The sequence below is a fragment of the Triplophysa dalaica genome, chromosome 2, assembly GCF_015846415.1.
Source record: "Triplophysa dalaica isolate WHDGS20190420 chromosome 2, ASM1584641v1, whole genome shotgun sequence".
Classification (NCBI taxonomy): domain Eukaryota; kingdom Metazoa; phylum Chordata; class Actinopteri; order Cypriniformes; family Nemacheilidae; genus Triplophysa; species Triplophysa dalaica.
Window position 1 is genome coordinate 7,883,830 of NC_079543.1, and position 27,567 is coordinate 7,911,396.

At 37.9% G+C, this 27,567-nt stretch overlaps 1 protein-coding gene across 4 annotated transcripts in view; it reads left to right on the forward strand.

Annotated features, from left to right (window-relative positions):
* inpp4b (inositol polyphosphate-4-phosphatase type II B) overlaps positions 1-26,368 on the forward strand; it is a 102,140-nt gene extending 75,772 nt beyond the window's left edge. For 2 of the 4 annotated variants that reach the window (XM_056733781.1, XM_056733799.1), the window contains 11 exons: positions 5,673-5,856; positions 8,958-9,221; positions 10,714-10,852; positions 14,960-15,135; positions 15,879-16,002; positions 17,294-17,420; positions 17,581-17,721; positions 17,871-17,968; positions 18,559-18,671; positions 19,357-19,511; positions 24,288-24,481. In XM_056733781.1, coding sequence (XP_056589759.1) covers positions 5,673-5,856; positions 8,958-9,221; positions 10,714-10,852; positions 14,960-15,135; positions 15,879-16,002; positions 17,294-17,420; positions 17,581-17,721; positions 17,871-17,968; positions 18,559-18,671; positions 19,357-19,511; positions 24,288-24,465 — 1,699 coding nt within the window. In that variant the 3' untranslated portion in view covers positions 24,466-24,481. Of the gene's footprint in view, positions 1-5,672; positions 5,857-8,957; positions 9,222-10,713; positions 10,853-14,959; positions 15,136-15,878; positions 16,003-17,293; positions 17,421-17,580; positions 17,722-17,870; positions 17,969-18,558; positions 18,672-19,356; positions 19,512-24,287; positions 24,482-25,074 lie in introns of those variants that run through there. The other 2 variants (XM_056733792.1, XR_008904880.1) reach the window with 2 other exon arrangements.
* Positions 26,369-27,567: the final 1,199 nt, after the last annotated feature.

Sequence of the window (27,567 nt, forward strand, 5' to 3'; positions counted from 1 at the left end):
GACATTTTTTCCCATCTTATAGCATTGGATTTAGCATTGCTCACTGCACAATGCTAATTTACTTCTTCTAGATGGCGAGAGGTGGAGGTTTTTTAGCAAGTGTGTATTTGCACATGCGTACGTTTCAGATGGTACTGTATATTCCGAAGGCCAGAGGCATTTGTGAGTTACTCAGTAAAACATTACGCAAACTTTTGGTGATGCGTTTCTAAAAAACAGCTGAAAAAGATACAAGACTCTTTACTTATGTGCATCATATTTTAAGACTTGTTTTTAAGTAAAACATCTCAAATAAAAGTCTGTGTTGAGCACTTTTCCACCATCACGCCGAACCGTTCTAAGCACATGAAACGATACAGCACAATAACAAACTGTTCTTGGGGTGGAACGATTAAGCAACGTGAACGATTCAGCGCAGGTGGAATAAGAGTCTTATTGCGTTGAATTTATTTTTCACTTTTTTTGTCAGTTTGAAACTTGGCACAAAAAACAAGGGAGGTGTCGTAAAAATGCAGTTATTTTGAAGATATTTTTCATAATAGAAAAATAAAACAGTTTTAGGCAGTTTTACTGGATGCATGCTAAGATTATATATTTTTTGTAGTACAGCTGAACAGTTTCATAAAATGTGTTTTATCATTTCCAGCCTCCATATCTGGACTTTTAATAAGAGATACACTGGAGACATAATGTTGGCCTGAATACACCCAGGGCTTTGTGCTTCCTTTCTTCTCATTACCGTAGTTTATTTCCATTGATAATTTGTGAATATGTAGGGTGGATATTTATGTTGTTTTTAAACACTTTTCATCTTTTGCACATGAAGGATTTGGCTAATGGTTGCAGACCTTTTTTAATGTCTCCTGCTGTTTGGTGAAACTTGCTTTGCTTCCATGCTGTGTGTTTGTGAGGCTGAAGTCGTAGATTATTTTAAGCTTGTTTCAAACCCTTTGGACACACACTTTGCCGGTCGCTGATTTGTTTGTTAGATATTATTTTTATATTAATTAGATATATTTTAATGAAGAGTTTGGTTCCAAGATGAGATAACTCTGTTTAAAAAAAATCAGAAATCATGTTTTTTATTATGTTATTATTAGTGGTGGGCCGTTAACGGCGTTATCGCGCGATAAAAAAAATGTCGCCGTTAATCTATTCTCAAAGTTGGGTTGGGAGCTGGGTCTATACTACGCAAGCTATGATGACTTTCACCTTGATGTTTTAGCGCAGATGTATACCAGCTTAACTGCACTGTACGGGGCGAGAACAAGATTTTTTAACTCGCTTGATTCGCGTCATTCGCGCCGCCTCATCATCTCATAACCAGGGCTTCATTCGCGCGATTCGCGCCGCAAGTAGGTCTATTGCCTCTTTGCATTAACACATAAATTACTCGCGCTTGACACGCCATTCGCGTTTGGTCTGAACACAACTCAACGTTACTGTGAAATTACCGCATCAAACGTGACGTGCTAACATGGATGCAGCTATGAAGCCGCTGGGTTTGCTTCAGGGAATATTAATTTTTAAGAAGCTTCCCAATGGAAACATCGACAAGACTAAGGTTGTTTGCACCTTGTGCAATGCGGAATTGGTTTAAAAAAAAAAACTTTCTCTCAACAGGTACTGGTCTAGCTTTAGTTGAAACCAGTAACTTTGTATTGAGATCTAATGTATTATGGCTCCTGTATGACAGGTCGCTTGTTGCTCCCTCACTCTTTGTAAGTCGCTTTGGATAAAAGCGTCTGCTAAATGACTAAATGTAAATGTACTGTAGGAGCTCTTCCAGTCTCAAGTACCACCTAAACGCAAATCATCCCTTAGCTAATGCGAAAGTAAACACAAGTTCATCTTATTGAACATAATTTAATTTTCATCACCAATTATCATAGTAGAACAGCTTTCTCAAGCAGTTTGAGATGCATTTTGGAAACAGGAGATGAGCCCCTGATCTAATGCGCCACCTGGCTTGAGAAACCCGTTCTCAAAGACTTACTTTTAGTCATTATTTGGGTAGCACACATATTCTGAATGCCTTCGGCAGAATTCAAATGAGCCATTTTAATCTAGATTAATCTAGATTAATTCCAAGATTAATCTAGAATAATCTAGATTAAAAAAAATAATCTATGCCCACCACTAGTTATTATGTTTGTATTGTGTTAGTTAGCTGTATTTTGTAGTTATCATGGCTTAAATCCAACTGCTGTTTGATTGATATTCATTGCAATGCACTATTTTTGAAAAGTTTTCTCATTTTGGAGCCAAACTCTTCATATGTATATTTATGTTGTTTATATTTATATGGTTTATATTTAGTGTAAACAGAAATAATGTTTTGAGTGATGTGAGCAGTTTTAATCTAAGACACCAATTCAGCTTACAACTACTAATGTAAGCAAATACATAGGTATATAACTATTGCGAGAGTATTATACAATATAAACTTTTTTTGTGTTGGAAAATCTTGTCAGTGGTAAAGCTTTATTACAAATACCAGTGGGACATCTTATTTTATTCAAAATAGCTTACAAATAAATTAAATGCCATAATATTGATTTCTGAGACTGTAAGTATAAATGTTCAAAGATGACTTAAATTTGTGTGACCTGATGTCTTGTTGTTCATTTCGCCCGATTGCCTCGGCCACTACACAACAGTACTGAGCAGACAGCACTTGCGCCCCTGACAGCCTTGTTTTTGTTTATGTCAAATTAAACATGCCGTTTGCTCAGACGGAGGTCTGCAGAGACCAGGATCCATGGCTTAAGGATTTGTGAGTGCTTTTTGATGAATGAGTCGGTCGCCACTGTTTGCTTGCTGTCTCGTGCCGCTTGCCATCTTTGCACGAGTGATGTTTTCTTGAAGCAGGGTTGATAAAGAATCTCTTTTCACTCTAGATAGGGTCTTGCTCCCATGAGGCGTCAGCCCAACAAGTCATTAACCATATTGCTGGGTATCAGATGGCATTATGTCTCCAGCACTTTCTGTGAATCACATCCTAATAAGGTTCTGATAAAATAGTGCACACTTTCTGTTTCCTGCTGGTTTGCTTGATTTGCAGGACCCTTGCATGAAGACATCAACCAATAGGCCCTTTTCACATGACGTCACACATCTTCCGTTCCGCAGAGTAGCAGTAACGTTACTTCCTCTAACGCCTCAGAATGGACTTTACCAATTGCCTTTCACAGCTGCCACAAATACGGCTAGATGATGAACAACATCTTGCAGGCAAATTTTCGCATAAGACAAGATCAAAGCTAGATGAAGGATATCAATTCTTTGTCGAACAGTATCTGTTTGATTATGAAGATAAGTGTTTTGTTTTCTTTGTGTGTTAGCGAAGGTGCTACGATAAGTACTTGAAAACATGTTCTGTCTATAATTCCAGCACGACGGCAAAACGGAAGTTATTTTTCTTCTTCTCCTTGTTTGTTACATGACGGATCCTATGATACACTGCTTTGCAAAATAGCATATTAACAGTCATATTTTAGTTATCATTAAACCCTACCAACTTATCGTTACCAAAGGTAAATACTGTCCAGCTTTATCCAAAGTCAGCAACAGATAACAGAGTCGCATTATGAATATGTTATAGATACATCCTCATCTGCTCCCATTTATTTGTGATCACAGGCCTTTTGGTCCAATTTTTTTTACAAAAACTGTATAGTGAAATACTTTTACTTTATATTTCTTTAGACAGACTGATGATTTCCAAGCATTCCTGGGTCCTAAAGTCCACCTGAGTACACAGGGCACGTGCAGACATATGGTTTTTGGACATTTCCAGCACATGTTAACAAAACGCTCTATTATAGCCCTTCATGTTCCCTCCAGAGGTCAAAAGGCGGTTGCTAACAAGTTTTTACTGTACATGGTACTACCAATACTGTCAGGGACATGTCGTAACGTAAAAATCTAAAACAAAATAATGCATGTTGGACACAACTCCCAAGAAATTAGGCATGTAGATTCATCCAAAGAATACTTTCTAATCAGAGAACATTTTGAATGAGTTTATGGAAACTGACCCTTACAAAATTTTTACTACAAATACAACCAAAAACAACAGGGTTGCTATACTTAAACCATGGATTTGCTTCAGTAACCATAGTTTAACAGTGGTTTTTGTAGTAAACCCATGGTTATACAAATGGTAATCAATATGGTTCATTTTTATGAGGGTGGGGATTATGTTATGACCTGGTGTAGTTTGCGTATAGCCTACATTTAGCTTTTTATTCAAGGACAATTACATTTAGGCTTCGAGATTCTTTAACGTTAATTGTTGTCTTTTATGGACAAAACATATAAGTATAATAAACCTTTGTTGATCACAGAGCTTTTTTGCAATAATCCAACAGCGTGTAGAAAGATCCACTGTAATGGTAACTTTTGGGTTGGCCTATGACAAATGTCATTGCAGCAACATCACTTTCATGTGTGTATAAGCAGAGCATACAATGCTGAAAACTTTTATGTCAAACATTATGTAAAAGTGAACTTTCCATAGTAGGTCCCCTTTAAAACACACACATGGTCTTCTCAGGATGCTGTTATGATTCAAATGAACTGGCTGATCTACGAATCTCTTAAATTGCATTGCTCAAACAGATCAATGTCACCCCTTTTTGTCTTGCTACTGTAAATTGCTGCATTTTGCAACAATTCACTTGTTACTCTAAAAGCTACACTAATTTTACAAGGATACTAATTTAAGCGCTGAAAAATGTACTCGAGTTAGTAACATCGCTCTTTTGATTTTGTTATATAACCCTACACTGAAGATAACCAGATTCGGTACAGACGTGAAATCAATCACTTTCTGCCCCGGCGGTGTTATCGACACGCTCTTTTATTTTTCATATGCTTTGGTATGTGTCTCCTGTCTTTAAGCGGGGTCTTTTATTCGCTCAGAGCCGCAGCGGTTAGTGATTCTCTCAGGAGCCAATTATCTGAAGCGATGAGCCCAGACTGTCTGAGTTTCGCACTGATACACTGATCTGGGATCAGGACGCTCTCACTCCGCTTCTAATCTCCACCATCGCAAACAAACGTACAGACTAACTTGGGTCCAGCCAGGCGGGACACATGCACCTCCCAGCGTGGCTGCACATCCTCTGGTCAATATGTATTGGCTCTTTTCTCCTAGTTGTCTTAGCATGGATGCTGTTCTTTGGAAGTGTTGAAAGAAATACGCTACTCTCAATGAATCTATTCATTTTTGTTAGTTTGCCAATTTGTGTGTGTTGGAGTATTGCCTATATACATTAACAAACTGTTTCTTGATTGGTTGAAAATCCCTGTACAGCAAAGCTAGTACATGTCTGTTGACTCGTTCCAAAGGAGCTATTTCTCTACTGGCTCCTGAGTTTAGACGAAACCCATTCCGCAATCCAGTTCACACAAACCCATCATCATACCTTATCGAACCACACCACAGGAAGTGAGGCGTATTCACGAAGGGATTGTAATTGGTTCAGCTGAGTTCATTAGATATGTTAGCCATTCATATCGACACATTGATGTCACGGCGTATTTTGTACACAGCGGCACAATAATCTGACACCTGTTTGATCACGAACAATATGACAGCCTTCTGCTGCCGCTGACATTTATTCAATCTCTCTCCCCTGTTTTTCTCACCGCCCACCTGTCTTCAGCTATAGCACGGCATATCAGTCCATCTACTACCCTCCAGAACAGACGGCCAGGGCCAGGGAGATACTGGGCACGGTGTTCCAGCTGCAGCCTCTCATCTCTGAGCTTGCTGACCAGCTACTGCAGGTGGCCCAGCAGTGCTCCAGCCAGGCGCTGAAGGACACACTAAAGAACCTAGAGGAGAAGGTGAGACCAGTTTCTTATCTATGAAATCCAGCGGGGGTTCAAAGAGACCCACACTCTAAAAAATAAAGGTGACAAAATAATTACAAAATCTCTGAGAATACGTTCAGGTTTTATTGCAAATGACCGTCGGTAATGCAAGGGTATCAGATAAGTGTGGTATTAACACGGTATCATATTTACAGTTTTTTGAATTCTAAAGATGTTGTTTTGTGCATGCTTAATAATTCTCAAATATCAGAACTCTAAAATGTTAGATTTTGTGCATGCACAAATCCCTACACCGTCTCTCTGCAGATGGCACCAAATCTCACCTCAGCTCACAAACAGTGTTCAGATACCATGTATTTCCATTCACACAAGAGCGCAAGTCTTGGCTTGAAACGGGTCAGATTTACATCATTGAGGCAGTTTGACAAACTGCCAGTGCTCCGTCACATCCCTCGGCCAAAACCAACAGAAGCCTCCAGTCTGAGTAACTAGTTTGGAGAACTTCATGTTTTATGGGTGTAATTAATGAATTACATCTGGTGCTGTCGGTGGGCAATCTGTGACACAGAGATTGTTTCTGCCTCAGTGGAATAACAGCAATCAGACGCCTTCATCGCTTAATTCTCCCTGTCGCCCCTCGTCATCTCCTTGATTAGAAGTGTGACGGCGGCCACCCGATTCAAAAGCTGAAGCTAGCTGGCTCGAGTTGATTGAAATCTCCAACCGTGAGCATGTGTTTGTGTTGATTTTGTATTCCGGTCTTTGTCCCTTTTTTCACCACCAACCAGCGCTGAGTGATGTAGCTAAAAAGGCAAAAAAATTGTCAGACCTTTGATGATATTTAATATACAGTGTGTATCTATATTTTTGTATTTACTCACAAATGGTTTTGCTTTGTCCCTTTTTGTATTCGCTCTTAAAAACTATCCTTTCAAGCAAAAAGTCATCATCTATTAATAACATAGAGAAGAAGAAACTTAATTTGTTGAGTAAAAAATTGTTTTAGTATATGCACATGAATATATAAATATTTAAATAAAAAATATTATAAGAAATAGTAGTTGTATTGGTACTGTTCAATTTTTTCCATAAATATTTGTATTATTAAAATCATGATGATTATCATTATTATTATTGTATTTTATGCGTGTCCAAATAAAGCGGTCTAAAAAAAAATGTTTCCTGTATATTTAGTGAAAAATTTGCCCATTTTTAAAAGATTTTTACTGTAAGTTACTTACTTTTACATTTATTTATATATAAGACTTTAATGCATTAAACATTTTAAATCTGCCTCAAGGTTCCTCTAGTGCAATCATCCCTTTAACACTTTCAAAGTAAATACAGAAATATTGATATATATTTATATATTGAATGTCCTGAAATACCTGGAAAGGGTCACACAATATATATTTTTTAATAATATCAACAAACCCTAAGGCAGTAGATCTTAATTCTATTCCTGAGACCCACCATTCCTCATATTTAAGATGCCTGTCAGCAGAGGTCCATAAACTGAACTGGCAGACAAAGGAAACGCGTGCAATGTTGGCGTCCCAGGACTGGAATTGTAAACATGAACGTGTCATTCACAGTTATGTGAATTGCTATGACACAACATCACACGTACAACATTTTATCATGCTTGATGTCTGAGTGCTTTAAATTTGAAGCCCTGGATAATGTCAACAGTTGTGTATGTATCTGTTTCCTAACTGTAGTAACTATAGCACCGAGCTGAGATCCAAGTTTTATATAAAAACATTAAAAAAATCATTTTCAGACCGGCGAGAATCCAAACGAGAGTGAATTTGTTGCTAGAAATTGTGTTTAATTGTGAAATTTGATTATCATATCTGAAATAGCGATCGGTGGGTTGGAGAAAAGGTCAAGGCAAACAGCTCAATCGAGCTAGAAGAGAATCTGCTCATTGGCCTGTGAAAAGCAATGAGGCTGTGTAAACCTTACGGCTGACGCCTGGCAAATTACATTGAAAAGATAAGCAATCTGGGGCTGTGAATTTGCTAATAGTCTCATGGAGCCAGATGAAGTTGGGACAGAATGCAAAATGCTTGGCCGAGACAGGGCCTTGAGGGCGGTAGACAGCAGTTTAGTGGCTTTTATGTGCTGCCTGGCTACGTTCAAATACAAATTGTTTCACTTTTATCGATTGTTTTCAGTCTTCAAGTGTTTGTTAGTAAGAATTACAATGGCGTAATTGAAGGCACAACACAATTTTTTTACAGTTTTTTTTTATTCAGTCTTTAGAAGTGGAGTGACACCCATAGGTAGCCGCTGTGTGAACGCTACATTTGGTGTTGCACCAGTCTTTTTTATACCAGACATAGTAATTGTCAAACATCCAGTTGCACAAGTGTGAGAATATATCTCTAAAGATGCAACTTTCCTGTTTTCTGAATTTCTTAAAGATTAATCAAATCGTGTGGTGATGTTGTTATACCGAGATGAACCACATCTGTTGTCTTTTCATTTCTTCTCTTTCATCCGAACGTCTTCATTCGCTGTTCTCCGGTTATCGTCCGGCCATTGCTATGTGCTCTTGTCCTTGGCTGCTTATTAGCTTTTCAGAATTGGTTCTCCCCATCTCTTTAATCTTCCCACTCACTCTTACGCTCCGCTGTACTTTAATAAAACGCAGCCTTATTAAAATACTGGGTTATCAAATGCTCACGGGGGATGTCCCAATACATGGTTTCAGCCCTGTGGACTTTTTGGAAATAAACGTACTTTCTTGTCGAACAGTGCAGCATGAATTCTGTTTTTGAGAACAAATATTATTTTCATCCCAATGTCATTTCAACAACATCTCAAAGTATGTATTGCAATGTCATGCAATGTTGGGAAAAAGGTAAAAATTACATTACAATTTTCATTAAGATAAATCGCAGTTATCGCTGACAGTTTAGGTACTCTATAAACACAAAAGTGGTAAACTAATATATAATATGACAAAATGAGTACATTAACTTCTAAAGAAACTTTTTTTGCCAAATCGTTGGTTGTTGTGAGAGTCTTCAATTGATTACTGTCAACCCTGAAAAATACACACATGCTCTCTCTCTCTCTCTCTCTCTCTCTCTCTCTCTCTCCAGACAGAGCAGTTTGTGCACGCCCTGAAGGACGAGTTGGTCAAGAGTGCCCTTTTGGCCCTGCATGCCGCCCGTCCTGGCTACGTCAGCAAAACATGCACTCCGTCCCGCCAGCCCAAAGCTGACGCGAATGCGAACGTTACCGCAGAGCCGCACACCCTCTGCAACAATGTTGTCAGCTCTCAGATGGCTCCAAAAGAAAGCAAAGTGTCTCCAATTCGCTCTGACTCCATCCCTCACCAGACAGAGTATGACGAGGAAGAATGGGCAAGTTTTGTTCGGGTTTTATTTTTTCACAGGTTTATAAAGAGGCATATTTTATAAATGTAATGTTGAAAATCAAGTAGTCAGTCGTCAAACTTTTATATTGAACTTTGGCATCCTGTGTCTTTGGCGTTACAGACACGTTTGATCCTATGTCAGCGTAGCATCAATTTAAAACCTGATTTATTTTTCTAATTGATTTATTTCACACACCTGGCCCTCCGTATGTCTGGGCTGTGCTCTTCAGCACATCACAGTGACGCTCTTAGGTACAAAAACAATTGTGCTCTGACTTATTTGATAGAATCTCAAGAGGCTGAAACTAATTTGGCAGAAATAGAGACATGAATGAGGCGAGGCAGGAGATGGGGTTAGCCTTGTCGTATTCAACAGTCGCTTTTAACTTTTTTTAGGGACCTTTATGTCATTAAACAAAGGATATCTCATATTAAGATGCTCAAAAAGAGTGTGTTTTGTTTATATGGCCGTCGTTGCTGTGACAAGCAGGTGAAATAGTGTGGCGTCTAGCTCCTGTAATTGCCTTCTGGAGTGTGTGTGTGTCATAACCAGGCTAAAGAGAGGATTAGAGGCCGAGATAAGACAACCATCTCTAATCAATGTCAAAATAACTCCTGCGCCCTTGTGCACCACTTGGAGAAGTAAAGGATAAAAAGACATCCTATGAAGGGATGCTCTAGGTTTGCTAACACTTTGGGACTTTGTGGTACGGCCAGTTTTGGTAAGCTTAAAGAGAGGCAAACTTTTGAGCGCCCTGTGATCATAGTGCTCAGTGGGGAGTCTATAAACGCAGGATCCAAACTCCAAACGTGGTATGTAACGTGTGTAACATCTTTTACATAAATGTTTCAAAGCAAATCTGGTGAAAAGTATGGGTAAAGTTATGGAATTGAATGTTTTGTTGAAAGCCTTTTCCTTAGTATTTTCTTATACTCTATATAACACAAAATATAAACTCAACATTAGCGGACAAGATGAGACATGGTCTTAAAAATCTAATTTGACTTGTAGTTTTTTTTCATTCTCCTTCCCGACTGATGCTACAATCAGATGCTACAAATTCAGTTCTCAAGTAATATAGGAGTTAAAGGAATAGTTCACCCAAAATCAAAATATTTTATCACATCCTCATGTCATTCCAAACCGGTATGACTTTTCTTCTTTAGTGTAACAAAAAAGAAGATATTTTGAGAAATGTCAAGGGTTTTATGTCCATACAATGGGTGTCAATGGGGGTCTCAACTAGGCTTTTTAAAATATCTTCTTTTTGTGTTCTGCAGAAGAAAAAAAGTAATACAGGTTTGCAATGACATGAGGATGAGGAACTAATAAAACTATTCTCATTTACTATCCCTTTAAGTTATTGAAAACATGTGGAAGAAAAACATGTCAAATGAAAAGTGGGTTGTTGATTAGACATATTCTTGTTTTGACCAACTCACTATTGGTCCATTAACGTTGGGTTTGCCTCTTCTAGGACAGGGTGTGGGCCGGCGTAGCCAAGTGCTTGAACTGTGTTATCGCCATGGTGGAGAAGATACAAGTGTTAGAAAACAACAACCAAGAGACGGCACCTGGTCAAGCCCTTGCTGATGTCATCACCTCCCACAATCCTGGTGTGTTATTGACACATGACAAACCACCACTCTCGCACAATACCTGTATTTGAGATATTTCTCCCCAAAAATGTGAACCATGAACATAATCTCAGAAGTTATTTCTGCTAGTTACGATACACAGAAAAGTTGTCGCAGCAACTTTTCAAAATTGGTTTTATTTGCTTCTTTGAACTTTATCAAAAGTAGCAGTGCATTCAGTGTACATTTTATTAGTTTGTGTTTCTTTGGGAATCGAACCCATGACCTTTGCACTGACAGCACAGCGATCTACCAGTTACATAAGCTAGAGAAACGTAAGCAACAATCCATCTGGGTATACTTTGTCCAAGCACATTTGTCAGATCGGTCATTTGAGAGATGAGTTTTAGCAGCAATTTGCAGTTTTTTGCCAACTACCCACACAAAGCGTTAGAAAGTGTGAAATCCCACAACCAATGACAAGCTGTGCAAGTGAGAAAAAATATTTTCACAAAGACAATACTGCCACCCATTGGAAACAGACTGAATTTGCAGTTTTGCAATTCTCAATATAATAATGAACTTTGACAGGGCAATAAATTTGCTTTTGATTCTGTGTCCATACCAAACTTATTTCTGGCCAAATTTGATTTAAAATTCGACTAGCTCTTTTATTATTTCCCTATAAACATGTAAACAAAGGATTGGTGGGTTAAAAAATGCATTGCGTCAGATGTCATCAAATATTTAGCATTATCCGCCAATTATTGATTTTTAACGTGCTAAATTACTATTGACAGCATACACATTATGCAGTATTGTCTACATGTGTGCATTGTTCTGTCTAGAATAGTTGCAGTGTCGTGTCGTTGTAAAAAATATTTGAAACACATAACTTTCACAATGGCAGTACATTTAAATAAATGATGAATTGATGGACCTGTTGAGTTTGATGTGTCATAGCTCGAGGCAAGAGGTGAACATGAAATTAAAACTATGAAGAAAGACGGCTATGTTGCGATTCAAATCGACAGATACACCCCAGCAGGTGTGTATCCGTCAAGCGTGATTCTTCAAAGACAAATCTTTGTCCGGAATGGAGACATGCAAAATAGAAATGATGATACTGCCAAATATTTGATGACTAATGCAACAGAAGCGGCAAAACAGAACGTGTCTGAAAAACAAACAAGATTAGAATGCCGATTCAGTCATTAGATTAAAGAGCCGCTTGGATGCTATTTTGCTTTTTTATCTCCTTTTAGTGTGTAACGTTGCTGTTTGGGCATAAAAGTCAACTTTGAAGGTATGTATTCTCTTTAAGTGAAATCACTTTCCAGAAACGAGGTCTGGAATGTCAGTTACTTCCGTGACATGTCTATGTAGACACAAGTCACATATCTGAATAAAGGCCGCCCACTGGCTGATGAGATCCAAGCGGAATCAAATACAAACCAAAAATGCACTAGACTAAATGTGTTTGTTAACTGAGTATCAACAGCTTGTTGAAAAGGTTGTTGAGAAGACGCTTTTTTTAGATCTGATTGCAACATTTTATAGAGGAATATAAAAACAGCATTTAATTTTTTAACAAGATTCATAAGCACTAGGCTACAGAATTCTATATTTAGACGGTTTTCTCATTATTTTTGCAATAGCAGCTACCTTTACTGTACAGATTCTAAAGCAGCGGACTTTTTCCTGAATAATAAGTCAGAGTCTTTTTTAAACCAAACAAGTGTTATCCATCCATTTATCTGCTATACTGAGAATTAACATACAGAGTGAACCTGCTTATCACGCCTAGATTTACATAAAGTTACATACAGAATTATGCAGATTGTTTGTTGTGTTTAGTGTTGTCTTGACTCCGACCACAGGATTTAAAAAATCCTGGGCGGTTATGAATTCGGGTTGCAGCAGGAGCGCAAACATGACTTGGCAGATTATCTTATCTAAAATCTTAAAAATGCTAACACAATAACAAACTGTACATAATAACACAACAACAAAAGCTTTTTGCTTTTTGTTTTGGTTTATGGTGACAGTCACAAAAATAAACCAAAACGCTGTGTTTATTGGTCGCATACTTTTTCATTTGATTTAGCTATAGATTATCAAACGTATTTTGTGTTGGCCTATTTATCTTGGCTAAGTGTATTGTGGTTTTAATTGACCAATCAGAGTAGACTGAGCATTTAAGGATGGGGGATTTAAAGAGACAGGAGCTTTTATCCGGCTGTTCTGTCAGAGTAAAAGTAGGCACTGAAAAAATTTGACACAAAATCACACAAATGCATTCGAGCACACTCCAGTATTAAAATGATGAACCTTTTCCTGAGCATACGAGCGTCTTTTTTAAGGAATCCAAATGAAAGGGCTTTGCTTTTGAACCTTTTTCTAAAACAACAAATGAATATGATTCCCTTGACTATATGATAAATGCCAAGAGTAACAAGCTGGCGCATGTGCCAGTATAAAAGATGCACTTAGAAAAGGGCATCAAATATTTACTATTGATTTTCATGGGGACTGGGCTTATGTCTAACTAACTTTTAATAACTTTTTATAGTATTCATATTTTAGTACACTGAAAACCATAACCGCAATAATAGACAGTCATAATAGTTTTCTACCTTGTGTAAATTTGAGTAAATGCAAACTCACAATTTGATAATATGTTGTTTTTAAACAATATTTCTGGTAAATTGTGTAGAGACTATAGTATAGTATAATACTGTAATTCTTGGCTTCAGACTTGAAATGGTCTTCTGTTGTTCTGGAGAGTCATGTTATCTGCTCATTTAATCCAGATACATTTTCTGCTTCTTATGAGGCAGACGATCAGAGATATACTTTAGTTCAACAACCATGAATTTACCTTATTTTACAGTTTTGAACCTCTATTGTTCTTGTCCCCTTTCATGGCATTTCAGCCTTTCCTGCCAGATGGGATGCTAGTTTAAACAGGCAAATAGGAAAGGTCTGGTTTCAGGATTTTGAGATAACAAGCCCTCATTTATTTGAAGTTAAGCATAGTATGTTGCCTTGACAGAGCCAACATACTGTTCCTTGTTCTAAACGTGTTATTATTATTATTATTATTCTTGTCGTCCCCAAAATTTCTAAACACTAATCCTCATAGACCTTTCAAGCTACAGCCACCAAACTTTGCACAAACCTTCAAACTGACTTGATATACGTACAAAATTGCAAGTTAACAAGAAGCTGGCAGGCTCTTTAAGAACATAATTCACAATGGGGTGTATATTTTACCCCTGGGGTGTAAGAGCCCCCCAAAATTCCCCCTATACTTATGATGGGATAGGAAACATGCCCATATAAGGCGTCACAACTGTTCCGTTTTGTCACGTTATTTTTTCCATCATGCTAGAAAAAGTTCAACAATAAAACCTTTCAAACTATTTCAAACTCTTCAGGACAGGCTCTGTCAAGCCAACATAAAGTTTGTACTCAAACTTTACAATCTAGTTATGTTGGCTTGACAGAGCCAGACTTATTGTTGAATATCTTCGCAGTACAACCACTTAGAGACGAGGGGGTGGGCTCATTTGACTCAGGCTACCAATCAGTTTCCCAGAAACTTCATTAAGCTATGAAGCCACGCCCATAGCAACAAAACATGTTAACTTGGTAGCCATTTAACAAGACCTATAACTCTACATCAGAACTTCGTTGAGACATGGGGGTTGGTTTGTTTCACTTGGAGCTTGACGCATCATCAATTGGCTTCTGCTAAGCCACGCCCATAGCAACCAAACAGGAAAGCCTAGCAACCGTTTAACAATACCTATATCTAAACATTAGAAAATCGAAGAGACATGGGGATTGGTTAATTTCACTCATAGCCTATAATTTCATCAACTGGGAGATGCTAGGCCATGTCCATACCAACCAAACAGGTTAGCCTAGCAACCGTTTTGCAATACCTATATCTCTGCAGTGAATAGTACAACATTTGTTGGTTGGGTACCCAGGGAAAACGTACTTTGAATGCACTGCAAGTTGCTTTGAATAAAAACATCTCACTGCCAAATGCGTAAATGTTACACCCTCAAGCCAAACCACTGCTCCCAACGAAAACTTAGTTTCAAATATCTGTTTTGTGTCCATATTCCTCAACAGCTGCAGATTTACATGATCAGCTGGCCGTTCTGGTTCACACTCTAAAGGAATGTGTGATGGATGTGACAGAGAGAGCCAGACACTCGATGAGCTTTGTGTTACTCCAGGAAGCGGCGTGCAGCACCGTGCAGCGTCTTCAGCTCCAGCAAAGACGAGATGCTGTCTTCAGCCAAGCCGTGAGTCAGATCCACCATTCGGATGAGAGAGCCAATTGACGATGGTTGCAGACAAGCTCCAAAATTGCTATTTGAAAGTGTGCTATTTAGTGTGCTATATAACATGTGCTATTTAGTAATTCACCCTTTGGTTTGTGGAACAGGACAATTTTTTTTACTTTATTTTCTGGAATTTTGAGACTTTCAAATCTCATGCTCCTATAGTACACAAATGTGACTGACAACTTTTTAATAAAGAATTCTCATTTTTGTGTACACTGTTCCTTTAAGGCCCTTAACAAATTGCATTAAAGCTTCTGCTTTGGTCTCAACACCAAAAGCGCTGAAGATTGCATCAAACAATAGCAAATCATTCGAGGTTGTAGGCTAACATGAGGGCAGGACTTGCGTGCCGCAGCTAACAGTAACAACATGTACAGTATTTGAACAGTATTTGAACTTGGAACAGAAACATGTCCTGCTTCAAAGAAAGAAAATAAACTGGTTGAAACTTTTCGTGTTGCAATGTCCCCTAAAAGACATCTTTACTGAGAAAAAACAATGAAATTCAATTTGGAGAAGACATTGCATGTGTCATGTAAAACGTCTAGTAATCTCGTGGCCAGTCTCTATACAATAATAATCACCAGCGCCAGATCTGATGCCAGTTAAGACCGTCTTAGAATTTCAAAACCTGTCTATGCTCTTTTTTTCCAACAGTGTTTAAACAGAATGCAAAATGTATAGTTTTTTTGTTTTTGTAGCTGGCTGCATTGGCGTGTGGATTTGTCATGCGTTTATATGCGGGTTTGGAGGATAAGGGCTTTCTCAGACAGCTGCATACGGTCGGACTTGTGGCTCAGTTTGAAAGTCTCCTCAGTACATACAGTGAGTATGTTCACGGTTCACACTTTATGTGTGTCTCTCCTGAACGATGAACGTTACATATGCAAATCATTCACAAACTTCATTTCCAATGCAAACATTCAACACAAGCAAAAATGTATGGTATATTACTGAAAGGGATAGTTTACCCAAAAATTCACCCTCATGTCATTCCAAACCTGTGTGACTTTGTATCTTCTGCAAAAAGAAAATATTTGGAAGAGTATTGGTAACCAAGCATCTGTTGACACCAACATTGACTTCCATTGTATGGACACAGAACCACTAAGACATTTCTCAAAATATCTTATAAAACAGTAATAAACAGGTTTTGAATGAGGGTGAATAAATTATGAAATTTTATTATTGGATGAACTATCCCTTTAAAGAACACACCTTACATGTTAAAATTATTTTTGCCTATTTTACTTGCTTATTTTATATTTCTATATGTACACTAGCGGTTAGAGGCTCTAAAACACTTACTCACTTATTCATATTGTTTCCACATTTTAGAATAATACTAAACTCGTCGACATTATGAAATTAAACAAAGGGAACTATGGGAATTGTTGTAACAAAAAATAAATCAAAACTTATTTATTTTCTACATATATTTTCACATTTTCCCTGGAATTTGCAGGATTGTATTTTGGCAAGCACTTTCTTGAGATTTCCCTTTCCCTGAGATTTCTTTTATACAATATTCACATATATTGTGAGCTCTTGTTGGCTGCTCTATTTATTATTTATAAGTTAATTTTTTTAATGAATTGTAGAATTAAAATTATTTTTACGAAACTAATTTCAGACATTTAAGCATTCACCTTCATATCAAAAGTATTTTAAGATGATGGGAAACATTCCACTCAAGTATTCTAAAACTTTCAACTGGTAGTGTATGTATCACTTTCACTTATAATAGCGTTCATCTTCTCGTCATGTTTTACATTGTAAGTGCACTGCGTGGTCATGATGACGCTGTGTCCCATGGTAACAAAACTTTGAAATAAACATAACATTACTCTCAGAAGCACACACTCTACTTTACTCCGTTATTTTTTTTTATTAACGTTGAGTCCTCGAGGATGTTGTTCATAGTTTTATGTGAGGAATGCAGAGCTCCGATCCATCATTAAGATCTTGTTGTTATGGTTTTGGAATGCATAGTAAGAGCAGATTAATGTGTCAAACTACGATGTTAAAAGAGTAACATAGTGCCTTTGTAAAAAAATTCATATTATGTGTTCAATATAAACATGTTGTTTGACTTTTATGGACTTTTCTCACATAGGCGAAGAAATAGGAATGTTAGAGGATATGGAGGTGGGAATATCTGACCTGCACAGAGTGACCTTCAAAATCACAGAGGCAATGTCTGAAGAAGCAGACAGCCTGCAGCCAACCGTCAGCGGTAGACGGTGAGAGAGACCGTGATCTAGATGATACATGTCTGCTCTAAAAGAGTTAGCGTTTATTAATCAACACATATTGCTCAAATACTGAACACAACATTCACATACTTCCATTTCGACACAAGTGCTTAATGGACTTCTTAAATGTGACCTCTTTTCCTTCCAGAGACCGTTACACTCTTGAGGTGCCACTCCCACATCATGCCTTCCAAACGTTACCCGAGGAGCTCCGAGAGGGCAAGCCGCTGCGTGTGCTTCCTGTGCTCTTCAATGTGGGCATAAACGAGCAGCAGACCTTCGCCGAGAGGTTAGAGATCTCACTGATACGAACAAATCACTATCCTTCAACACCTATTGAGTTACAAGCCTGTGAATCAAGTGTTTAATAAATCATAATACATCAGTGATGTGGGTTCTAGCGTGTCTGAGCTGATACCCTCTCTGTCTCCCTCACAGATTCGGTGACATATCTTTACAGGAGAGAATAAACCAGAAGAACTTTGAGACTCTTGAAGGCTATTATAAATCCTTAACCAACACGGTACCATCAGAATGTAAGTTTAATGTTGAATTATACAAAATGTAAATTTTGGAATAAGTTTACAAAATAAAAATTCTTCAATCCTATGTACACTAGGGGGGAGCACTAGGCCTATAAAAAGTATATTGTATATTTTTATTTATATCAAAAACATAAAATTACTTAAACATTCATTTGTCATATCTGTGGGTCTTCACTGAATCTGTTTGTTAAAACTTAGAACTGCACAAAACATGAAGTTATCACATATCACCTACATCAGTGCATTTCTACAGAATTTGACCTCATTTTTAAAGTTTAAGAAAATAAGGGCAGGTACTTATTGCTCTATGATATGTCGATCTTCCTGACAAAGCGTGACAGCTTTAGCTTATGAGCGCTCCCAGCAGACGGATGCCAAGATGCATCATAGCATGTCACTTCTTGTCCTATTTCCATTAATCTCCGTATCTCAAGAACAACTGGAGGACATGTCGCTAGACTTTTTAATCTCATCCCAGTCAGTGCCTGTCGATACAAAGACAAACAGGCCCTCTTTAAACTCATTCATGCGTGATATCTCAAATCTTCTTTTTTTTGTTCCCGGTCTCTTCCTTTCTAAAGGCTTGCCCTGTTTTCAGACACAGACCGACATTAAAGAACTTCTCGACACCCTTGGCCAGAATGTTGTAACTAAGAAGAGGAAGAATGTGGAGATTCTGTGGCTGGCAGGAATGGTAAGGTTTGCTCTGAGGTTATGGAATCTGTCCGGGAAGTGTACGATTTATTACGCACACTAAAAGTCAAACAGAGAACATAAGCTGAGGGTTAAGGTGATGGAGTGGCCGAGTATGTCTCCAGACCTAAACCCTACAGAGTGTATGAGCGCAAGGTCTCTAACATCCACCAGCTCCGTGATGTCTTCCTGGAGGAGTGGAAGAGGACTCCAGTGTCAACCTATGAAGCTCTGGTTAAGTCCATGCCAGGGTTAAGGCAGTGCAGGAAAATAATTGTGTCACATATAATTTTGACACTTTGGCCCCAGCTTGGACATTTTCACTTAGGGGTGTACTCACTTTTGTTGCCAGCGGTTTAGACATTAATGCTTGTGAGTCAAGTTATTTTGAGGGGACAGCAAATTTGAACTGTTATACATGCTATACACTTACTACTTGACATTGTGTACAAGTGTCATTTCTTCAGTGTTGTCACATAAAAAGATATAATAATATATATTTAAAAAAATGTGAGTGGTTTACTCCCTTATGCGAGATACAATATGGTATTGGAGTTTAAACATTCTTATTATTGTCCCTGTCTTAAAGCTACTGTACTCAAGACAGAAGAATCATACAAAAATCAATAATCTGAAATCAATGTCACAGTAATAAATTGCAACTGAAATGTCATCTGGCTCCTCAGATCTGTCGCCGACTGAACGGAATCCGCTTCACCAGCTGTAAAAGTGCCAAAGACAGGACGTCCATGTCAGTAACTCTGGAGCAGTGCTCAATACTGAGGGACGAGCACCAGCTCAATAAAGACTACTTTGTGCGAGCTCTGGACTGCATGCGGAGGTGAGCGAGTTTTCAGGCCTGATCCACCTGCTCTTCTTCTTTACACACTTCTGTTTTGTCCCTTCATATATCAAACTCATCCTCGTTATTTCAAAGCTGTATCGTATTAAATTAGATTAGCAATTTTATTAGCAATATTAACATTTCCTCCAAATGAAAGGTCACGCTGTGATATGTCGATCTTCTGTTCATCATCATGTTATATCAATTCACAGATCCGAGCTCACCAAACTTGACCTCTGGAATGCGTCAAAATGCAAAAATTGTTATACCAATATTTATCCATTTGGAAATTGTTGTCTTCACTATACTTGTCAATTAACTTGTTTTTCAATGTCTCTGCGCCTCATGATGTTTCTTTGTTCGATCCGTTTGGTCCTGTGACTGTTGACATAGTAACTTGCTAAAATATAATTGTTGAACTCATTTAAAGTGCTAGACAAAATTGTTAGAAGTTTTATATAATTAACGTTTTAAATAATTACGTTTTATTCAAAAAACTTCAAACAATATTCTTGAGAGAGCGAGAGAGCGAGAGAGCGAGCGAGTGAGCGAGTGAGCGAGTGAGCGAGAGAGCGAGAGAGCGAGAGAGCGAGAGAGCGAGAGAGCGAGAGAGAGAGAGAGAATGCACGCACAAGTTACACAGAGAAAGTTACACAGAGAAAAACACATTTTATTTGACACTTAAGCAATGGGCAATTGTCTTCTGTGATCACTGGCTCAGAATTAATTGATTTGTCTGCTGTTTCTTTGCCTAACAGTTAGGTGTCACTAATGAGCAATGCTGAATGAAGCTTCGAGTAATGAACATTTTGATGAACCAATAGTCTGCGAAGTTTCAGGGGTTCAGGAGGCTTAATTTTGCCATCACTACTTGGGACTACGAACTGGGATAATAATATACAAACAGGACTATGATCGGTCAAGAAACGACTGTAACAAACACAGGGTATTAAATACTGGTAACGTACAACAATCTGACAAATGAAAGGAATATAAAGGGAAGGAAATAAAAACCCAAACTAGAAACATGAGGAGAGAGAAGACAACGAGTAAACCAGGTGAGAGTCATAAAGAAAACAAGATAGGAGAGAGAAGAGATAAGACACTGATTAGCACAGGTGAGAAGACTGAAACAATAACGAGGAGACAACAGGGTAACGAGGAGGCGGAGTTACTCCAAATTTACAGGAAAGCACATGACAGGCTGTAAACCAATATCATGTGCTCAACAAGAGAAAACAAAGACACAGTAGACAGGAACCCTGACACTTCGGAGTAGATGATTATGGTGATTAAGTAGATGAAGATGCTTTTTTTAAGAAGTGTTGGAGGTTTAGCTTTTAAGAAAAGTTGATCTCTGTGGGCTTTTGCACTGTTGTAAAGGAAGTTGACAATTAACTGTGACAAGTTCCAGAATTTAGAGCCAACATAGTTGGTGACTTTCCACTACACTCCCGGACAACCTTATGTCAGACTGTGCAGATGAGTTTTCCTAAAATCTTGCCAATTCGACTTAACTGTGGCTAGAAAAACTAGATGTGTGTGTACCCAAAGCCCTAAGCTGTGAAGCCTACATGCTCACGGTGGCACAAAGCATACAGGCATGCAATATCGGCATGTACATCACAGGATGTAATTAAAAGTCTACAAGTGTGCTGGAATTTATTGGGTGAGGATGCCAAAATGTTGACAAGTGTTGGTGAATTTAAAGTCCTTGGCTTCGATTACTTTTTTCAGTTACTCAATTCAAAGAAATCGGTTGGGGGTCCTAACAAATAGATGACACAGTTCTATGGCATTTGAGTAACAGATATCCTGTTAAATGGAAAGTATTCCATGGAATTATGTCCCATAGAGATTAACAGATTATGGAAGTACAGTCGTGGCCAAAAGTTTTGAGAATTACATAAATATTGGAAATTGGAAAAGTTGCTGCTTAAGTTTTTATAATAGAAATTTGCATATACTCCAGAATGTTATGAAGAGTGATCAGATGAATTGCATAGTCCTTCTTTGCCATGAAAATTAACTTAATCCCAAAAAACCTTTCCACTGCATTTCATTGCTGTCATTAAAGGACCTGCTGAGATCATTTCAGTAATCATCTTGTTAACACAGGTGAGAATGTTGACAAGCACAAGGCTGGAGATCATTATGTCAGGCTGATTGGATTAGAATGGCAGACCTGACATGTTAAAATGAGGGTGATGCTTGAAATCATTGTTCTTCCATTGTTAACCATGGTGACCTGCAAAGAAACGCGTGCAGCCATCATTGCGGTGCATAAAAATGGCTTCACACGCAAGGATATTGTGGCTACTAAGATTGCACCTAAATCAACAATTTATAGGTTCATGAAGAACTTCAAGGAAAGAGGTTCAATTCTTGTAAAGAAGGCTTCAGTGCGTCCAAGAAAGTCCAGCAAGTGCCAGGATCGTCTCCTAAAGAGGATTTAGCTGAGGGATTGGAGTGCCACCAGTGCAGAGCTTGCTCAGGAATGGCAGCAGGCAGGTGTGAGCGCATCTCTACGCACAGTGAGGCGAAGACTTTCGAAAGAAGGCCTGGTGTCAAGAAGGGCAGCAAAGAAGCCACTTCTCTCCAAAAAAACATCAGGGACAGATTGATCTTCTGCAGAAAGTATAGTGAATGGACTGCTAAGGACTGGGGTAAAGTCATATTCTCCGATGAAGCCCCTTTCCGATTGTTTGGGGCATCTGGAAAAAGGCTTGTCCGGAGAAGAAAAGGTGAGCGCTACCATCAGTGCTGTGTCATGCCAACAGTAAAGCATCCTAACACCATTCATGCGAGGGGTTGCTTCTCATCCAAGGGAGTGGGCTCACTCACAATTCTGCCCAAAAACACAGCCATGAATAAAGAATGGTACCAAAACACCCTCCAACAGCAACTTCTTCCAACAATCCAACAACAGTTTAGTGAAGAACAATGCATTTTGCAGCACGATGGAGCACCGTGCCATAAGGCAAAAGTGATAACTAAGTGACTCGGGGACCAGAATGTTGAAATTTTGGGTCCATGGCCTGGAAACTCCCCAGATCTTAATCCCATTGAGAACTTGTGGTCAATCCTCAAGAGGTGGGTGGACAAACAAAAACCCACTAATTCTGACAAAACAAACTCCAAGAAGTTATTATGAAAGAATGGGTTGCTATCAGTCAGGATTTGGCCCAGAAGTTGATTGAGAGCATGCCCAGTCGAATTTCAGAGGTCCTGAAAAAGGGCCAACACTGCAAATACTGACTTTTTGCATAAATGTCATGTAATCGTCGATAAAAGTCTTTGAAACGTATGAAGTGCTTGTAATTATATTTCAGTACATCACAGGAACAACTGAAACAAAGATCTTAAAGCAGTTTAGCAGCAAACTTTTTGAAAACGGACATTTATGTAATTCTCAAAACTTTTGGCCACTACTGTAATTGCTTTTTTTTTGCCCCCTTTACACGGCCAATCGGAGCTCAAAGTAAGCCTTCATAACCACATTGTTTTCATAATTACTCAATTAATAGATTCCCTTTCTATGAACTTAATTTATTTAATTGTTTAAGTAGTATAATTGATTTAATTGTTTATAACACTATTTCCCACATCACACTGAATAGCATTGCTCTTTCAGATTCGTTCAATCCAACGCCAAATAGTTAACTCAAATGGGTCTTGAAACCATATCAAGGTATAATTAAATACTTTTGAGAAATCTGATCATTGACCTACTTTAATACATTATTTTTCATGCTTGTCACAGCAGGCTCTGTGTGTGCGCTCAAATTCGTTGTTCTAGAGATAAAGGCAGGGATTTGAGAACTTTTGTCAAAACCAAATACGATAATACGTTTTAAATACGATAAGACATAACATATTTACAATAAAGCAAAAAAATATAATTATCGACTTTTCAATAGACATTCACCCTCATTTGGCATTGTGATCAAAATAGACCCTATTCTTGCAACTTTAATGTGAAATTAAATGTGATGTTATTGTAGTATACATCAAATGATTTTGATTTAAAAGAGGCTTCACTTCATGACCTGTCAGTTTGTTATTTTTGGAAAAGGGAAGGCTGTTGATGTCAGGGTTTGATTTCACATAGCTGAACCGGTTTAGTTGAGTTTAAAACCAAAGCAGTTCAGAAATTGTATCTGACGCACATGGTGCTTAATTTGGATCTGTGTCAACGCGTGACGTCAGCTCAATTGTGAAGCTTTTTTTTTACGAGGAAGATAAAGCAAATAATTGTAACAAACACCTTTTCATTTCTTTTCAAAAGAACGCCTTAGAAAAATAATGTTTGCCGCTTTTGGAATCCAGAAGCAGGTGGAAGATTAACCTTAGCTTACTGTTCTCACTTATTAAGTAACTCGCAATATAAATAAAAGGTTGCCGTTGACACGGAAATAATACAATTTATTTTCCACATCTGTTAACATTCTGTGATTAACTTCTTGAATAAAGTTATAGATGTCCTAACAAAATAATTGAAGGGTAAATGAGAGTTCTTACTAGAACCCACACCTGGATTATCTGTTGACCTGCATTACAACTATCTTCACATCTTTCCTGTTCTTTGGATTCCATTCATTCTTTATCCTTTAATACGTTAGGTGTTTGCTGGGCATTCACAGACCCATTCCTCTTCATTGTGCACGTGTGTCCTTTAAACTAGTGTTCTTCTAAACTAATGTCTTGACATACTATTTTACTAACTTTTGCTGTTTGTCTGTGCTTTTTCTCTCTAATTTGGGTCTGAGTCAGCGGTCGGTTGGCCCAGGGAGATGTAGCCCAATGGGACGACCCTGAGACAGGCTCGATAGCTATTAACAAGCCGGCGTCTCGACACTTCTATCCCATCGCCCTTCTGCTGGTCAGCTCCCACCTGCTGGTGGTCTGGCTCATTTTAAGCGTTGTTTTTTTGCTTGCAAAATACCAATAAACTGCCGATTATGTCACACCTAAGATCTGTCTAACTTTCTTGCTTGGTTGCTCTGAGTGTTTCTCTTGGGTCTCACAACTAGTCTTGACAAACAAATTTTTTGTGTTTTTTTGTGAGTGCTGTGGTTATCTGCTAATAACTAACAGGTTTAAGCTATTTCACTTTTGGCACACAATCCTCAGTTCAATCAGTTCAGTTTCCTTCATGTTTTGCTTACAATGTATTTTTTGTGGAACACTAAAGGTCAAGCTGAAAAACGTTTAGAATGTTGCTCATGGGTTTTATGTACTGTGCTGGTGCATGTTTTTTGTAAGGAGTTAGAATAAACATGTGTTCCACTGAAGTCCTGTAATTTTGATAAAGGCAAATGTTTCCTTTCCACCAAGCCAAGATAAATGCATGGGTATTTTTGGAAAGCATGTGAAAAACCAGCTGTTTCATTTGTTTGTTATGACATATTAAGAATTTACATTTTTCCATCTGCATTTGATTCATGATGTGCCATTTTATTTAGGTTCCACATGCTTTGCATAACGTGTTGGCTTAAACATCACAGGCATGTCTTTTCATCATCACCTCTGTTTTTCTTTCTCCATCTTCCATCATTAGAGAAGGATGCCGGATTGAGAATGTGCAAAAGAATATAAAGTGCAGAAAATATGCTTTCAACATGATACAACTGATGGCCTTTCCAAAATGCTACCGACCACCAGAAGGAACGTATGGCAAAGTGGATTCTTGAAACATATCCAGGAGAGACTCAAGATTATTTTTACGGTTACCACATGTGCAGCGGGGTCCAAAAGTCTGAGACCACTTTAACAATGTGGTTAAAAAGTCTCAGACTTTTGAAATGTTACATTTCAACCTGGAAAGGATATGAGAAAATGCCCCATAATTATTTCTGATTGCTATGCTGATAATATCATTTGTTAACTGAAATACATGAGAAAAACACAAAATAGCAAAATATCACACAAATGGTCTTAGACTTCTGTATGTATTTATGTGTGTGTGTGTATGCATTTATAGATGCTACAACAGACACCAAAAATTAAAATGTTAAATTCGACTGTTTAGCCGATGCACAGAATTATTTTACATGATTCAAAAATACCATGTTAACTTTAGATATATCATTTTTTATGTTTTATTAAAAAGGGAAGGTCAGGCATCTCTCTGTAATTGTTTGATGTATCCCCCTCCATTATCACCTCTCTGTATATGTTTGAGTGTCAAAACCTGTTGTTTTTAAGCTGTTTTTTTATATATTTTATTGTCATAATTGTTTTGGTATATACAGCAATTGCACAATATCATCGAAGTTTGTTAGGACGATGAAGAATATTACTTATTTTAAAAGGATTGTAAATTTAACATAATGCACATTTGCACGAAATGTAAATTTTGTTTACACACTGTGTGCTCTATATATTAGCATCTTGTAAGAAATATTTTATTTCTTAAAATCTGCTATGGACTTTGCGGTTTGTTTTGTACATCTTACATTTTTTTTCTTGTTTTTTTTTCTGTAATGTTGTCCAGTAGGATGCCTCTCATGGTACAGGCAATCCACATTCATAATAACAAATATTGAATCCAAACCAAGCTGATCCTTTTTCTATTACGTTTAATGTGTTTTCTACAGCTAAGTGTTTATCTAAATGTCTGTGCTCATTTGTCACCAGTCAGAACAGGACGTATTGTAGAAAGAGTCAACTGTACATTCCTAAAACAATAACACCATGTGCATCAACTGTGTGTGCCCAAGGAAAACAAAGAATCCACATATTTGCATGACAGCCCATCAAAACAGCTAAACAGGTGTTGATGACGAAGTAGAATGACGGTGAAGTCGTCTAAACCTTCAAGGCTTTGCTATTTACTCTTCTTACTCAAATTGTTGAGTTGTTTTCATTTCTTTATTATATCTGTTTGCTCATCAAATGCCTTTGTCAACTGTTCTTCTGTCCCTGTTTTGATCATAACACTTCTGATACATCGGGAACTACTGTAGTAACTTTGTTGTGGTATACTGTGTGTGTTAAGATCTGTTAGGGGCAGGTTTTGGACAAGAAAGTTGTTCCTTCATAAGCAATCTTGAAAGATCCTACAGGCTCTCCAAAACTAAACTTGAAACATAATAACCACATTTCCTTGGGGTCAGATGTCATGGAAACTCTGCTTGTAACCAATACGTGTCTGTTCTGGTTTGTGTTCACACTTGCTTTCATACTGCTACTGATCCTGGGGGAACATCCTAAAGACCAGGGACTGTGAGAACAGTTTAAGGCCAAGTGTGGGATCTTCCAACTTGTTCGTGTACTTGTGTAAATACGAGAACACATCTGAGCATGCTTACGCAGAAAATGTAGTGCAGTGATACTACAAAAAGGAAGTGCCACTGATGTCCTGTGTCCTTTATTTGCAAACACTCAATTAGTTCATTCATAGTTCAAGTTAGACATTTGTATAATTGGGAAGCTACAAAAGACAGATGGGAAATCTGAATACAAATTTGAAATGTAGCAGTAATGTGATGGCCTATGTCACTTTGCTGGCAGACCTTTTATTGAAAGGACAATGTAAAAGACACACTTAATAGAACAATATATAAAAAAGAAAAGAAAATACATTCAAACAAATTGAAAAAAAAGAAAGAAGTTTGCATATTAATCATTATTATCAAATTATATTAATATAAAATCTTATTGCTTTGCTATTACTACATCCCTTTCCCAAATCATAATAACATTGCGAATTCTCGTGTAATTCATTTTAATTTATGCAAAATGAATCTCCTATAAATCATTTTGAAATGAACAATAAAAATATAATTGAGCAAACCATGCATTGCGCAAAGACTGCTGTGATCTGTTTAGTATGAACACAGAGTACATTCACGTGTTTTATAAAGGGAGGTTTCGTCACCAAATATGATTCATTGAGGGCGTTTCCGAATGCAAATGAACGTGATCGTCAACGAGCAAACGTGGGATTTATCAACAACAACTCACCGGTGTGCGTAGGAACCGTGTACGCACGTTTGATAAATACATTTTTTTGTCTACGCACTGTTGATAAATGAGGCCCCGGGGGCCA